The 12,898-nt window shown below is 38.4% G+C and overlaps 1 protein-coding gene across 4 annotated transcripts in view; it reads right to left on the minus strand.

Moving 5' to 3' along the window:
* Positions 1-551: 551 nt before the first annotated feature.
* The window catches only part of LOC134879964 (RNA-binding protein Musashi homolog 2-like), a 141,699-nt gene continuing 129,352 nt past the window's right edge, over positions 552-12,898 (minus strand). For 2 of the 4 annotated variants that reach the window (XM_063906581.1, XM_063906579.1), the window contains exons 12-15: positions 11,990-12,187; positions 9,749-9,903; positions 8,063-8,139; positions 552-6,356 (exon numbers count right to left, since the gene is read on the minus strand). In XM_063906581.1, coding sequence (XP_063762651.1) covers positions 8,098-8,139; positions 9,749-9,903; positions 11,990-12,187 — 395 coding nt within the window. In that variant the 3' untranslated portion in view covers positions 552-6,356; positions 8,063-8,097. The remainder of the gene's footprint in view (positions 6,357-8,062; positions 8,140-9,748; positions 9,904-11,989; positions 12,188-12,898) is intronic. The other 2 variants (XM_063906580.1, XM_063906577.1) reach the window with 1 other exon arrangement.

Raw genomic sequence — 12,898 nt, forward strand, 5'->3', positions numbered from 1 at the left:
TCATAGGAATGAACGGGGCCCCGCACCAAACGTTGTATCTAGTTCTATTTATACCTCCATGAGTAGAACAGAATATTTTTGAGTGAAAGTAATACAATTACTTCATGAAGACCCGTCAATGTTCTTTTAGCTATAACTAACAGCTCAGTGCGAAGTATCCCTGACTCAGTCATTGATAACAACAATGTGTTGCAGTGTGTTTGAGGCCGTGGTCTGAGTTTCAGTTATTTTACAATAGCTAAAGGGTGTCGTTTGGCACTGTGTGGCCAATTTTTCTGCCGATTGACATAAAGAATCGTTTGGGTTGCATTTATTTTGAATTCGTAAAGTTTTGAATACAACAAGAGGGGAGCATAGATGATGTTAGGACAACAACATTTGAAGACTGCATAGGATTAGTTTTAAATGATTATGTCCAGGTTTGATTTTGTTTGCTTGTTCTAATCATACTTTTGCAAGAGGAACTGATTGTGATGTGTTGTTTTCTTAATGAATGAATATCATGAATATTTTATTCTAACATCATTCCAGCAGTAAAAACACTAGGTAACTGATTGAAAACAGCTTTATTTCATTCTTTAGACAAACACATTGATTTCTGGACCAGAGTAGAGGATGGAAAGCTTTCACAAACATGTTTTATTATCATTATTTGAAAATACAAATACAAAATTATACTTTCCACATCTGGGATTTGAGACACCCCACTTTTTTTTTTGTTGTTTTTATTGTTTTTACAGCAGGGCTTGAGCAAGCCCTACAAGAAGACCTGAAAGATGTTTTCAGACAGTCAGTCCATTCAGTCAGCTCTCATGGTAAAAAGTCTGTTAACACTAAAAAAAAAAAGGGCAAGTGGTAGGTATGGGCAAGGCAATCAGAAAACCTCCAGATGAAGGACAAGAATCTACTGCAACATGATGAGACACTGATGATTGAGAACATGAAACCTTTACATCAGAGTTGTGCGACTGTAGGCACACTAAACTCAATTATTATTGTACCTTACCTTTTTTAAGTATCATTTATTTTGCAGTATTGGAAAAAGTGAGCTGCAAGTGTTGGCTATACATAAAGCTGTTCATCCACATGCGGAAAGCCTCGGATCTGTGTGTACATGAGTGTGAAGCTACCAGCAGGCTCCATTTCAGGGACAAGCTGTGAAGTTGGCCATTACCTAGCACTTGCCTCAAGATTCAAGTTTAAGTGGATAAAGTAGTACACTCACAATAAAAATTCCCAAAACTTCACGGTAGAATGTTCTTTTTTTCCTAGTCAACAGTTATGAACTTGTCTAACAAGATGTTTAACATTCATTAGCTGTAAACTGCTGTCAATATTTACGTACAGCAACAACAGAGCCATGCTACCTTAAAGTGCGAGATATGAGTTCAAATCAAGACATGTGGACCTGGATCAGCTACTTGAAAAGGGCAAACAACTCCTACTTTAATAACACTGTATCTAATGGCGTAGACAGGTGCAGATTAGTGTGACAGTTGTGACACACAATGAACTGTCTGGAACAATTTCATAATGTAGGCATATATATCATGAGTGGACAATTTGCTAAGATAGTTGAAACCGTTGCATTGTAGAAGATGTAATGATGACATATTATTGTAGGCCGTCTCGTAAGTTAGCAATGCAAGGGGCCTCCTGCCTTAAACTAATGGGGTAGTATAGATCTGTGCCAAACATGTTTTAGCAGGATCATTTTCACATATTAACACCACTTTTATAAGCATAAAGCAATTGCTAGAAGTAAAAAGCTAATGTTAGGCTATAAAAGAAACTGCATCACGGACGCTTGACTTCACACCGCTAAGCTAACAGCGGCTAATGTTTGGAGTGATGACGTTTAGTGGCTTCCTCTAGCAACTTGTTAGCAGCCGCCACTTTTAAAAAACATTCAAGCTTCAGACATTTATCAATGGGTTATTTACTGATGTATTTCATGTCAATGAACAACCCTCCAGTTTTTCCATAAAAAATGCTCTCAGCACTTATTTTAATGTTCTGTGACAATGATAACTTATAACTGTTTTTTTAGACTAGCTTTGCCTGCTTGCCTTTATAATGATCTATTTATCTATTCTAAATACTACATATTAGTTTAACATCGTTTTCCACAATTAAAACCCTCCAGAAGATTCTTGCTCTCACACTTTGTATGAATAAGCTAGTCACCGCTCAGTCTGACAGTCGTAGAGCGAGGAGGACAATCTGCGTATGGCAATTAAACCACATGTGGCGACATGCACCCACTTCTCATTGGAAAGAATTGAAAAATGACGCTATTTGGAGACATGCTCTTAAAGAGAAACGCACTCCGCAGAGGGAGGAGGAGGAGGGTGGATGGAAGCACATGCAAAGTCCACAAAGAATGGCTACTGCCACATCTCCTACTGTGACGCCATAGCACAAAGAAAAACCCACTAGGATTACTACTGTCTCTATTAGATTGTTTGGGATGTATAAATATAATTCAGTTGACTTTACTTGACGCCCGTAATGCAAATGCAAAGAGGTGGCATATGAGGATAATGTAAAATGTGCATTGACCGATATATTATGGAAGATCTAAGGTATATTTTATATATAATATATAGCATTTGAGTTCAGTTCACCACAGTTATAGAGTTTATGGATAACAAGCTTTAGTGGTTGGCAATCTAACATTGATTAAAGTAGGAGCTGTTTGCATGATCCAAGAGCAAAATAATAAAAAATGTTTTGGGAGTTGATGAGTTCAAACTCAAAAGTACTGAACAAGTAAAAATACAAACATTAAAACACAGCGTTCAGATTAGTTATATTTATAACAGTCTTTATTACTACTGTTGTAACTATATAAAAATATGCTTTTTGATTCATCAGAGTAATAAAATCCTCCTGCTCGTTAACTTCAAATTATAACAAATCAAAGTTTGTTTTGCATATCCAGCATTAGCATTTAAGGTAGTATGGCAAACCCCCTTACTATAACATTCAAGGGTGGGGGTTCTATTAATGCCGTGTTTAGAAGAACAACTCACAGCAGATCTTGCTTGAAACGCTTCTGATGAGAGCTTTGTACGGTGGCCGGACAGGAGTAAACACGTCACAACGGCTCAAAACACTTCCATTAGGAGAAACATGCTGCGTCCTCAAATACAATGAAAACAAACAACACTAAAATATGCCAAAACACACCCAAATGAAGAAACATCTTCGACAATGACAACACACGTGCAGCATTTACTAATAGCTCTGCGAATCCAAAAGTTCAAAACACAACAGAAACAGGGACACTAAAAAGTGATGCACACAGCTCGGACTTGTTGACGTTCAGGAATAAATCCCACAGTGTTTTATATTTGTAAGTGTTTTATCAGTATATTTAAAATGGCTAGGTTAATACGTTAGTTAACTAGCTTACAACATATCTGCAATAATATCAGCAGGAGTGACACGATCACATTGTTGAAATAAGCCAACACAAGTCTCTAGGTAAGTTTCCAGACAGTGACAGTTTGCAAACTTTCTAATCAACATAATCAAACATCAACAAGTGCTCCAGTCCCTGCTGTGTGCATCGCTTTTTATCTGCAGCGTTTTTTATTTGCAGAGTTTCGGTGAATGTTCTCTAGAAGCTGCGCATGTGTTAAGTTGGTGAAGATATTTCTTAATTTGCATGTGTTTTGGCACAGTTGTGTTCTCATAAATTGAGATGATTTTGAACTTGCAGCGTGTTTCTCCTAAGGTCAGTGTTTTTGGCGTTTGTAGCGTGTTTGCACGGGTTGGCCACCGTAGCTTTGGTTTGCTGAAACCACATGAGAGCAGCACAAATTCAAAATAAAAATGTAAATCCACGTGAAACAAATGTCCGCTTCTTTTCCGAGTCTGGAAAATGTGAAGGTACTATCCTTACTGGTCCTACGTGATGAGTACTAGCTAACAATATTGCAACTACAGAACATCTACCACTAGTTACTGGGAGAAAGAGTGAGAGAGACAAAACAAGTGAGAGTTTTAAAGGTTAACACATCTGTGTATAGCACACTACACTGGTATCAAAGACAGCACTCCTATATAAGGTCATCAGATTTTCTTTAGTATATATTACTGCAATACATTAATGCTCAACTGAAGATTATTGTAGAGGATGTTGAAGAGAGAACTGGATGAATATACAGTACATGATATAATTATTATGATTTATATAGATATTATTTATAGAATCATTAACAGCCACAAAAATATTGATACAAATCCTTCATAGAAATGTGAATCATACAAGGGAACATACATGTTTCTTTTTTTAATTAACAACTTACACATTTGTTTTTTCGATTATTACTGCATTATAGAAACAGTCCAGCATTCAGCTTCCCACAGTTTGTAAAAGTAATTTGTAAAATATTTGTATTAGCACAGAGGGAAGAAAACCGCGTACATTTATCAATTCATATCAATTTAAAACTTAAAAAAAGGTTGATTCTTTAGTTATAGCAAATCCCTATTTACATGAAATTACAGACAACATTCCTATTTTCCTTTACATTTTTTGTAATGCGTGTATGGAAATCTGTGTGTTTTCAACCAGTGTTATGCAAGCAACTGTAACAATTAAAAACAGTAAATAAATGTCCAGACATTTTCAAGTTAGGCTGACCAAAATTGAGTTATACATAAAAGTCCACTAAATGTGCAAATGAAATCTGCTCTCAGCCTTACCTCTATTGACAGCGCAACAACTTTGTTAGCCAGTCATAATTTTAAATAGGTTCTCTTGTCATCGTTAGAAAATCTCATAGGACTGAGGTAATAAGCAACACTCCTTCCTCCTCGTAACAAACACAAGTAGCAAAACTTGAAATATTGCCTTTTATGTGAACCACCAGACATGTGAGGACAATTACAGCATATGAAATAAAAATCATCTTTGTAATCCAAAAACTATCAAGTGTGCTTTGGATTGATTTGTTTTCATGCTACAGAGCTTCAGAGAGAATGAGAGGAGAGACCGTCAGCTGTGTGTCACATAATTTGGTGCACTACAGGGTGGTGCAGTGGGGCCGTAATTTCGTAGGCAGACCCAGAAGTTAGCATCACCAAGGCTCCCTCAACATTTGCAAAAAATAAGATCTGCGGCTAACAAAGATTTATGATACTGACACGTTTTGTTCATCTGGATAAGCTTCATATATTAACTTCACTTTTATAGCAGTTGAGGTGTTAATGTAATAGGCAGTAGTAAAAAGCTATAAACAAAATACACACCAGCGCTAAATTAAGGAGGACTAATGTTTGTCGTGGTTGCGTTTGGTATTCTTATTTGGCCACTTGCTAGCAACCGCTGTATTAATGACATAGAAAAGATTCAGACATGGAGAGAGTATTTAACGACATATGTTATGCCGTAGAACAAAACGGGAAACATCTTGTTAACAGCAGACCTTATTTCAGGCATTAAACAAAATACAGGTTCAAAAAACTGTTGATTTTGAACAAGGGAACCGCAACTGGTAGAATACTAACTCAATCCTGGTTTAAAGGACTCATTCTCGTGTTAAAGGACTCATTCCTTCAGCTCTCTATAGCTCATAATGTAGACACATATGCTGGTATCAAATTAGCCACAGTTAGCAAAGAGCATGTAAGGAGCGAAACAGCAGTGCATGATGGGACTATCTTCAGGTAATCCCTTCCTGTCCCTCACTAAACCACTATAACCACTTAAACACCAGGTACAGTTATACACTTCTTTTCAAATTTGACACAGAAATAAAAAGACAACTTTATATATATTATTTTTCTCCAGACAACAAAACATTTATAAAACAGGACTGTGAAAATATTGTCGTCCTCTTATTGCCAAAATGGGTATGTTTAGTGACCACATTGCTAGAACCGAAGCTACTAGGTGTTATTGGTATGTCTTGTGTTAATTGATACGTGAACCAACACTGTTCACATCAGATGTCTTTGTATGTGCAAACTGACAATCTTTCAATCAATCAGAGATAAAAAGTAACCACACACAAAAGGTGTAGTGATACGTACATTGCTTTTTTTTTTTTACTTGCGAATCAAAACAAACAAAACAAACGTACACTTAAAATAATCATAGTTAAATAATTGAAAAATAATTTAACATTATTGATTTAAAGTCCAATACAATACGTTTACAAATCAAAATGAAAGAAAAAATATTAAAATCCAAACCAGCAAAATCTCAACACAAGTATACCGGACACAGTCAGAGGGATCTCCATCGCAGGGCGGGCTTATCTTCAAACTGTTCTTCATCTGGTTCCACCCCCGCTCAGGCTCACTGCGTGGATGCTGTAGTGGTTAGTGCTGGGTGGCATCACCTGTACACAGAAGCAGTTTAGAGACTCCAGCATGACTTCCCTTGGCATCAGTCCCTCTCAATGGTAATCCAAAGCATGGTCCATGCGTCTATCGGTAATTAGAAAAAACATGCATTCATGCTTCAAAATGAAGAGGAGAGAGTACTCTTAGCTTCAGAGGAGTTAAAGGAGACACACATTATCTGTTACCTTCCTCACTGTTTCCAAATGACACAATCTACTATTGTAGACGACAGTGAAGTGAAATGCTTTGGTAGAAATAAAAAGGTGGAACTCATTCAAGTGTTGCTCTGGAATTTTTCTACAACATTTGAAAAAGACATGCAATTATGTTATTGACTTGATTGACACGTGACCATTTTGTAGGTAAGTCCCAACAATGACTAATGTGATACTTATGTCTGGCTCTTTCCTAATGCCCCATCCACAAAGCCATCTGCACGGAGCACTGAACTCATCCCTAACCAACACTTTTGTGATGGAGAACAACTCTGACAGCAAGTCAGGCCTAGTTGGCCAACTACTGGGCGAGTGTGGCTGTGAGTGTGTGCGGTCGTCTTTCAACAAGAAGGTTGCTGGTTCGATCCCAGCCTGAGAAGTCAACATATCGATGTATCCTTGGGCAAGATACTTAATCCTGAGTTGCTCCCCATGGCCAACGTTGTATGTGTATGAATATTAGGACCTAGAGCAAGGTGTACTGCTCTGTATGAATGGGTGAATGACTTGTAGTATGTAAAGCGCTACCAGGGGTCGTGAAGACTGGATAAAGTAGTCCATTTACATCAGGAGGAATTAAGGGCTAAGTATCTTGCAGAAGGACACTTCGATCTGTTGACTGCAATGGCTGATATTGAACCACCAACCCTAATGGTAGAATGGTATGATAATAGGGTTGTGCTTTCAGTGACGTTTGGTTTGTTGTAACACCTAAAAAGAAAAGGAGGAACTGGTGGGATAGAAATTGGCAGCCAATGGCCTCCGAAATCCCATGCGTGTCTAGATTCAACTGTAAACACACACTTTCAGTTTTGTGCAGGATTTCACCTCAAGAGGGCGCTTCCATTACATAAACACATTAGCCAGCTAAGGTTTATTGGCTGCAGGGGAATAGCATGTGCTCATGGTTCGAGAACAAATCATTTGCATGCATGAGCATTTTTCCTTTTTATGACAAGAAGGCTCTTAGCTACTCAAATACGCCTAATGTTTCACAAATTGCATCTCTTCATCAAAATAAGTTTTCAGAGCAAATGTAGCTCTGTGCTCATCATTAATATGAGTTTTGTGAAGCACACAATCACTGACAGGCATATAAAATGCCTTATTTAACATGTCAGCCTTAAGTAAAAGCTAATTAAGTTATATTTAACAACACAAACATACTTTTCAAAAAGGAGAGAGGGAAGAACATGAAAAAATAATCTTTTTCTCATCCTAGAATTCCAAACTAACTGGGAAAATGTCAGAAAAGAAACAGCGGGTAAAGTAAAAGTGTGAGAAAAAATTGTTTCATGTAAAACTATGCATGCATGCGAGTCTTTAAAGGGTTGGCCATTGGGAACATATCACATAGCTGTTGCTGACAACTTATTCAGGAATGATCGGCTCAACAATACATACAGTATGGTAGAAGCAGGAATGACAGGGAAACAAGATGTTTAAAAGGGATGGGCAGGTTGTGATATAGAAATAGTATAAAGTACCTCAAAAGAGATGCCAACCAGTCACCTGTTAGCTTTCAATGGTATCCATTTGTAAAAGCTGTCGCAATCAATGGACCCTAAAATGTACAATTAGTAACTTTGTCAGTACACACCTCTTGGAAAAAAAAGTGGTGAGTGTAGTTTATTCAAATGATAGGATGCCAGCATGAATGTCAATTCGAAGAACACACATCGTCAAACTAATGGCAACATCTGGGATTTCCGAAATGACAAACAGGTTGTTATCTATTAAGGTTTGAAATGTGATTTAATAAATGTGACCCAAAATATATACCATATGTATTCTACTGTGTGCTACGTCATAAGATTACATCTCAGCCGAACAGCGTATATATATATATCCAAATATTTGTAGGGCTGTTAGGACTGGTTTGAATCACATATTTCATACTTGGATTACTGTTACAAAAACCTCGTGTAACCACACCATGATGTCAAGCCTTGACAGCAGGAAGTTCTATTTGAGGTCATCGTCGTTAAAATGAACCTGCTTGTCATACAGATCACAGACCGACCTGTCTGTAAACATTAGAGATGAATATGTCTGGTTGATTTACTTGGAGGGAAAATCTACATTTCAGGCATATTAAATTCATGCTGACCCGCATCATTCTAATCATTAAAAAAACAACAGGATGCGCAAAACAGCAATTATGCACAGAAGACGGTTGCATTCACCAAAAGGGGAGCGAAACAACTGCTTTCATAGTCATTTATGTACCATAAAAACTGTATGTTCTGTATACTTTTTATTAATCTACAATGCAAAGATGAATGTTGTGGATTTTGTTTCTAAGGTGAACGCAGCACACTTCAGGTTATTTCTAATGCATACCACCTCAACATTATCGCCATAGTAAATCTCAGTGGAATATGAGATGTTCAGATTATATGTTATTCTTCTATATCAAATGGTGTTCACGATGTCTGTGCACCAAAAAGCAGCTAGTGAAACACACGAAAAGGCATTTGTGGTTAGCGTACTGTTGACGTAAATGAAATGTATAATGAAATTCAACTAAACATTACTTTGTTGATGGCCATTAGGAAAGGCAAACTAAAGACAAAAGGGTTGGCAGTGCCAGCGCAGACAAAACAATGATGCCTGTTTTGACCCTTTCGCTGAGTAGTCATCTCGTGCTGCTAAGTGTTAGCGTGAATTTAAACGTAGAATTTATATTTATAACATGTTTGGAAGAACTTTGATTCAAGAGTTTGACCATCCAAATGATCTCTATTTCATTTTGACTGTTTTACTTCCGTTGAGTTAGGGCCAGGGTTCTCAAAGTGCTTTTGCTGAGCGCCAGCATCTTTTTTTCAGTTGTTTCCAATGTGTAGAGATAGGGATTGTGTATTTTTCTTAGGTTGTGCTTAGGTTCAATTATTTTAACTTACTACCTCCATAACCCTACGCAGTTCATCCTCCGCGGCTGTAGATTGGTGTTCATCGGTAAAAAATATGGTATCCCAACTAGATAGATAAAGAAAGGGGGCGAATCTAGTCCGTCATATACAATGGGTGAAATATTGTAAAGATATCATTGTCACAGAAACATTACAGAAACGCTTGCCTGAAAAAGACACTTTGAGGACACACGGCCTTAGTGAGAATTGATGAGCTGGAAGATGATGATGTCATAATGTCACATGAATATGTGTACTTACAGCAATGCTGTGGCTGAAGCCAGAGCCTGGCTGAGTGCTGGTGGCACTGATGTAGTTGCCCACACCAGAGTCCTGACTGGTGCCTCCATAGAGGTCAGCTACGGGGCCAGGACTGTTGGCCCCAGGAAAGGCTCCAGGCCTGTTCTGGTTGCTTCCTGTTCAGTAGGGCCAGGGGATGGATTAGCCAGAGAAAATATTACACGGCTGGCACTCAGAGATAAAGCTTGACTATGATTAGGCACACATCGAGAGAGGAACTTTATTTCAAACCAACCATGGGCTACAGTATGAAGAGGGACCCACGTAACACAAGCTCTCCTTAAATATCAGGAATTCTAAAAGTCTACACATCTACTGCACATTGACCATTAAACCCACCAAACAATGTATTACTTAAAAGATTTCACTTATTTGAAGCCAATTGCAGGCCTATATATAGAGTCTATTTTGTAATGTTAGCCCCTCTTCGGCGTTCTCTACTTTGCACGGCGCAGAAACTTCAGACATGACTTCCAGGCGTTGTGTGAATTCCTGGCAGAAAATGCACAGGGGGATTGGGCACAGCACCCCTCGTCTAATCAACACCTGTCACAGGAGAGCCTCCACACTTCAGCACACCCACACCCCCTTCCCCTCCTCACCAACTCTTAAATATATGATTGTGATTATCTTCTCCAAAGGGCTCGAGGTATTGGACCTAGCTTGCCGGACAGGCAGAAAATTACACAGGGTGTCCTGGGTAATGTATGCTAAAAGACTGCAGGGGTGAGACACTTTTCCATGTACTCACTTCAGGAGTGTTTTATTGAAGAGGAGAGGACCTGCAGATCACTATTCATATTTCTGATTGGTTATTTTTTGGAGGAGATATGTTTATATGACCATATACTGTACACTAGGATTTTACTTAAATGTGGAGGGCAATGGCTCCATCCAAACATCTATGATACTTCCACATTTTTCTCAGCAGGATAATCTCTACCTATTACTACCACTATTATAACAGTGAAGTGCAATCTTCAGAAGTAAATATCTAACCTGAGGCTATAAACAAACTACGCTGCAGTCACATGGCTGTGCATCAACACCGCTAAGCTCAAGGCGGACTCTAATCGGGGAGATGATGTAACAAAGTCTGATTAATCCACTTGTTTTTAAAATACAAAAAGCTTCAGACGTTCACTAGCAGGGTATTTACTGAGGAAGCCCGGAAGTGATGAAATACTAACTCGTTTCTGGGTTTAAGACTCATTCCTGATTCCCTCACCTTTTGTCAGGAGAAACCGTCATTTTCAAATAGGTAATGCAATGTGTGTGTGTGTGTGTGTGTGTGTGTGTGTATGTGTGTGTGTGATGTGGTTGTGCCGCTGCTTCTTGGGCTTTGAAGTGAGTCTATGAACGTGCACAACCACATTCTCAGAAAGCTAAATTCTGTGGTATGACTGTGTTGTGACTATGTGTTTTAAATGTGTCTGTAACTGTGCTGTTACAGTACCTATCTCGGGCCAGGACTCTCTTGAAAAACACATTCTTATCTCAATGAGATCCTATCTTGGTTAAATAAAGGTTAAATAAAAAAATATATTAAAAAAAGGCAGGGGGACAAACATTTTCCTGAGCTAAATTGACCCTCTTGACCAACTTCTCTTTTGCTCATTTGTCTTTACTGGGCAGACTTTTTAATATACACTCCGGATTATGTTCTGTGAGAAGTTGATGCTCAAATCAGGAAAACACCACTGTTACTCTAGAGAGTGCTGTGTCATGAAGAAGTGTTGTTATGCTTTTCCACAGCACAATTTCTTAACGCTCTAAATGTCTTTCATTTTTATAAAGCACTTTGAATTGCCTTGTGTTGAATGTTGCTATATAAATAAACTTGCCTTTTCTATTGCACTTTCTTTCACATCCTTATTTCTTTACGTCCTCCAATACTGGAATACTGACGCATGCAACACAACCCAAACACAAGACTGTTACAGACCAGCTTAGGGGGTAGTGTTTCATCCTAAACAACACATTTTTACAATACTCCAACAAATGGCACAACAACAGAAATTAAATGAACCATCCTCCTAAGGCACAGCTAAGAAAAGCATCCACTGCATTCTGGGCAAATTGCCACACAGCGCCATGCTTCACTGCTTCGTTAACCCCCGCCCCCCCTCTGTTCCTCATGGTGTTGCTGCAGTGTCTGTGACTCTGTGCATGTGTGGCAGCAGGAGACATGGAGGTACACACCTGGGCTCTTAAAAGGGTCCGGGCTGTGCAGGTGGTGCTGGATGGAGTTAGGAGAGTTGCAGGCCGAGCTGGCATGCTCACTGGGCAGGATTTGAGCAGCCGCCTGGGCACCCAGGGAGCCATAGTCAGCCAGAGAGTAGGAGGCCCCTCCCCGCATGTCACTGCCGGCCGTGGAATACAACCCATAGTCAGGGAAGCCTGGGACACAGAGGAGGGTAGGGGAGGGGACATTTTATTATGACCTTGATTTAATAATTGTATTTTTAAAACTGCAGTTAAGCCTTAATATCTTATTAATACCAATACTATAATACTAACACCCCTGTATATATTGCATTAAACATATTGTGGTGCAATGTGCACAATTCCCCTTTAACTTGTTTGTATTAACAACAGTTTTTATATTTAAATATTATTTTCCTTTTATAAGACATTCTATTTTTTCTTATGTTTATGTAAGTATATTTATAGTATTTTTGGATTACTTTTTATTGGAAATTCTAATTTGAATTAATGATTATATACCTTTTGCATAATTTTGGGATTTATGTTTTTTTTTAATTTAATCCTGAAAAATACTTAAATCACAGAATGATTACATAAACCTGCTGAAATGAACACTTGTGTATTCATTTGATAACAGCTATAGGTATAAATGACAAAATGAATACATGATGATTAAAAATGTTCAATAATTTAGGTTGGGCTGTGCTCATAAATCAATTAGCTGTCAGAACTGTCCTATTCATTTTAAATATGACACTGACAGGTTCGCAAGTCGGGGTCTCAGCTCGATGATAAGGGCTCATAGTAAAGGCTCCTTCTCTGGCATTGGCCCTCACACTTCTACAGGTTGTACATGGACATGCACTGCACATTTTGAGGAACTGCAAGAAAATCATGAAAGTT

This window comes from Eleginops maclovinus, chromosome 18 (genome assembly GCF_036324505.1).
Source record: "Eleginops maclovinus isolate JMC-PN-2008 ecotype Puerto Natales chromosome 18, JC_Emac_rtc_rv5, whole genome shotgun sequence".
NCBI classification, from domain to species: domain Eukaryota; kingdom Metazoa; phylum Chordata; class Actinopteri; order Perciformes; family Eleginopidae; genus Eleginops; species Eleginops maclovinus.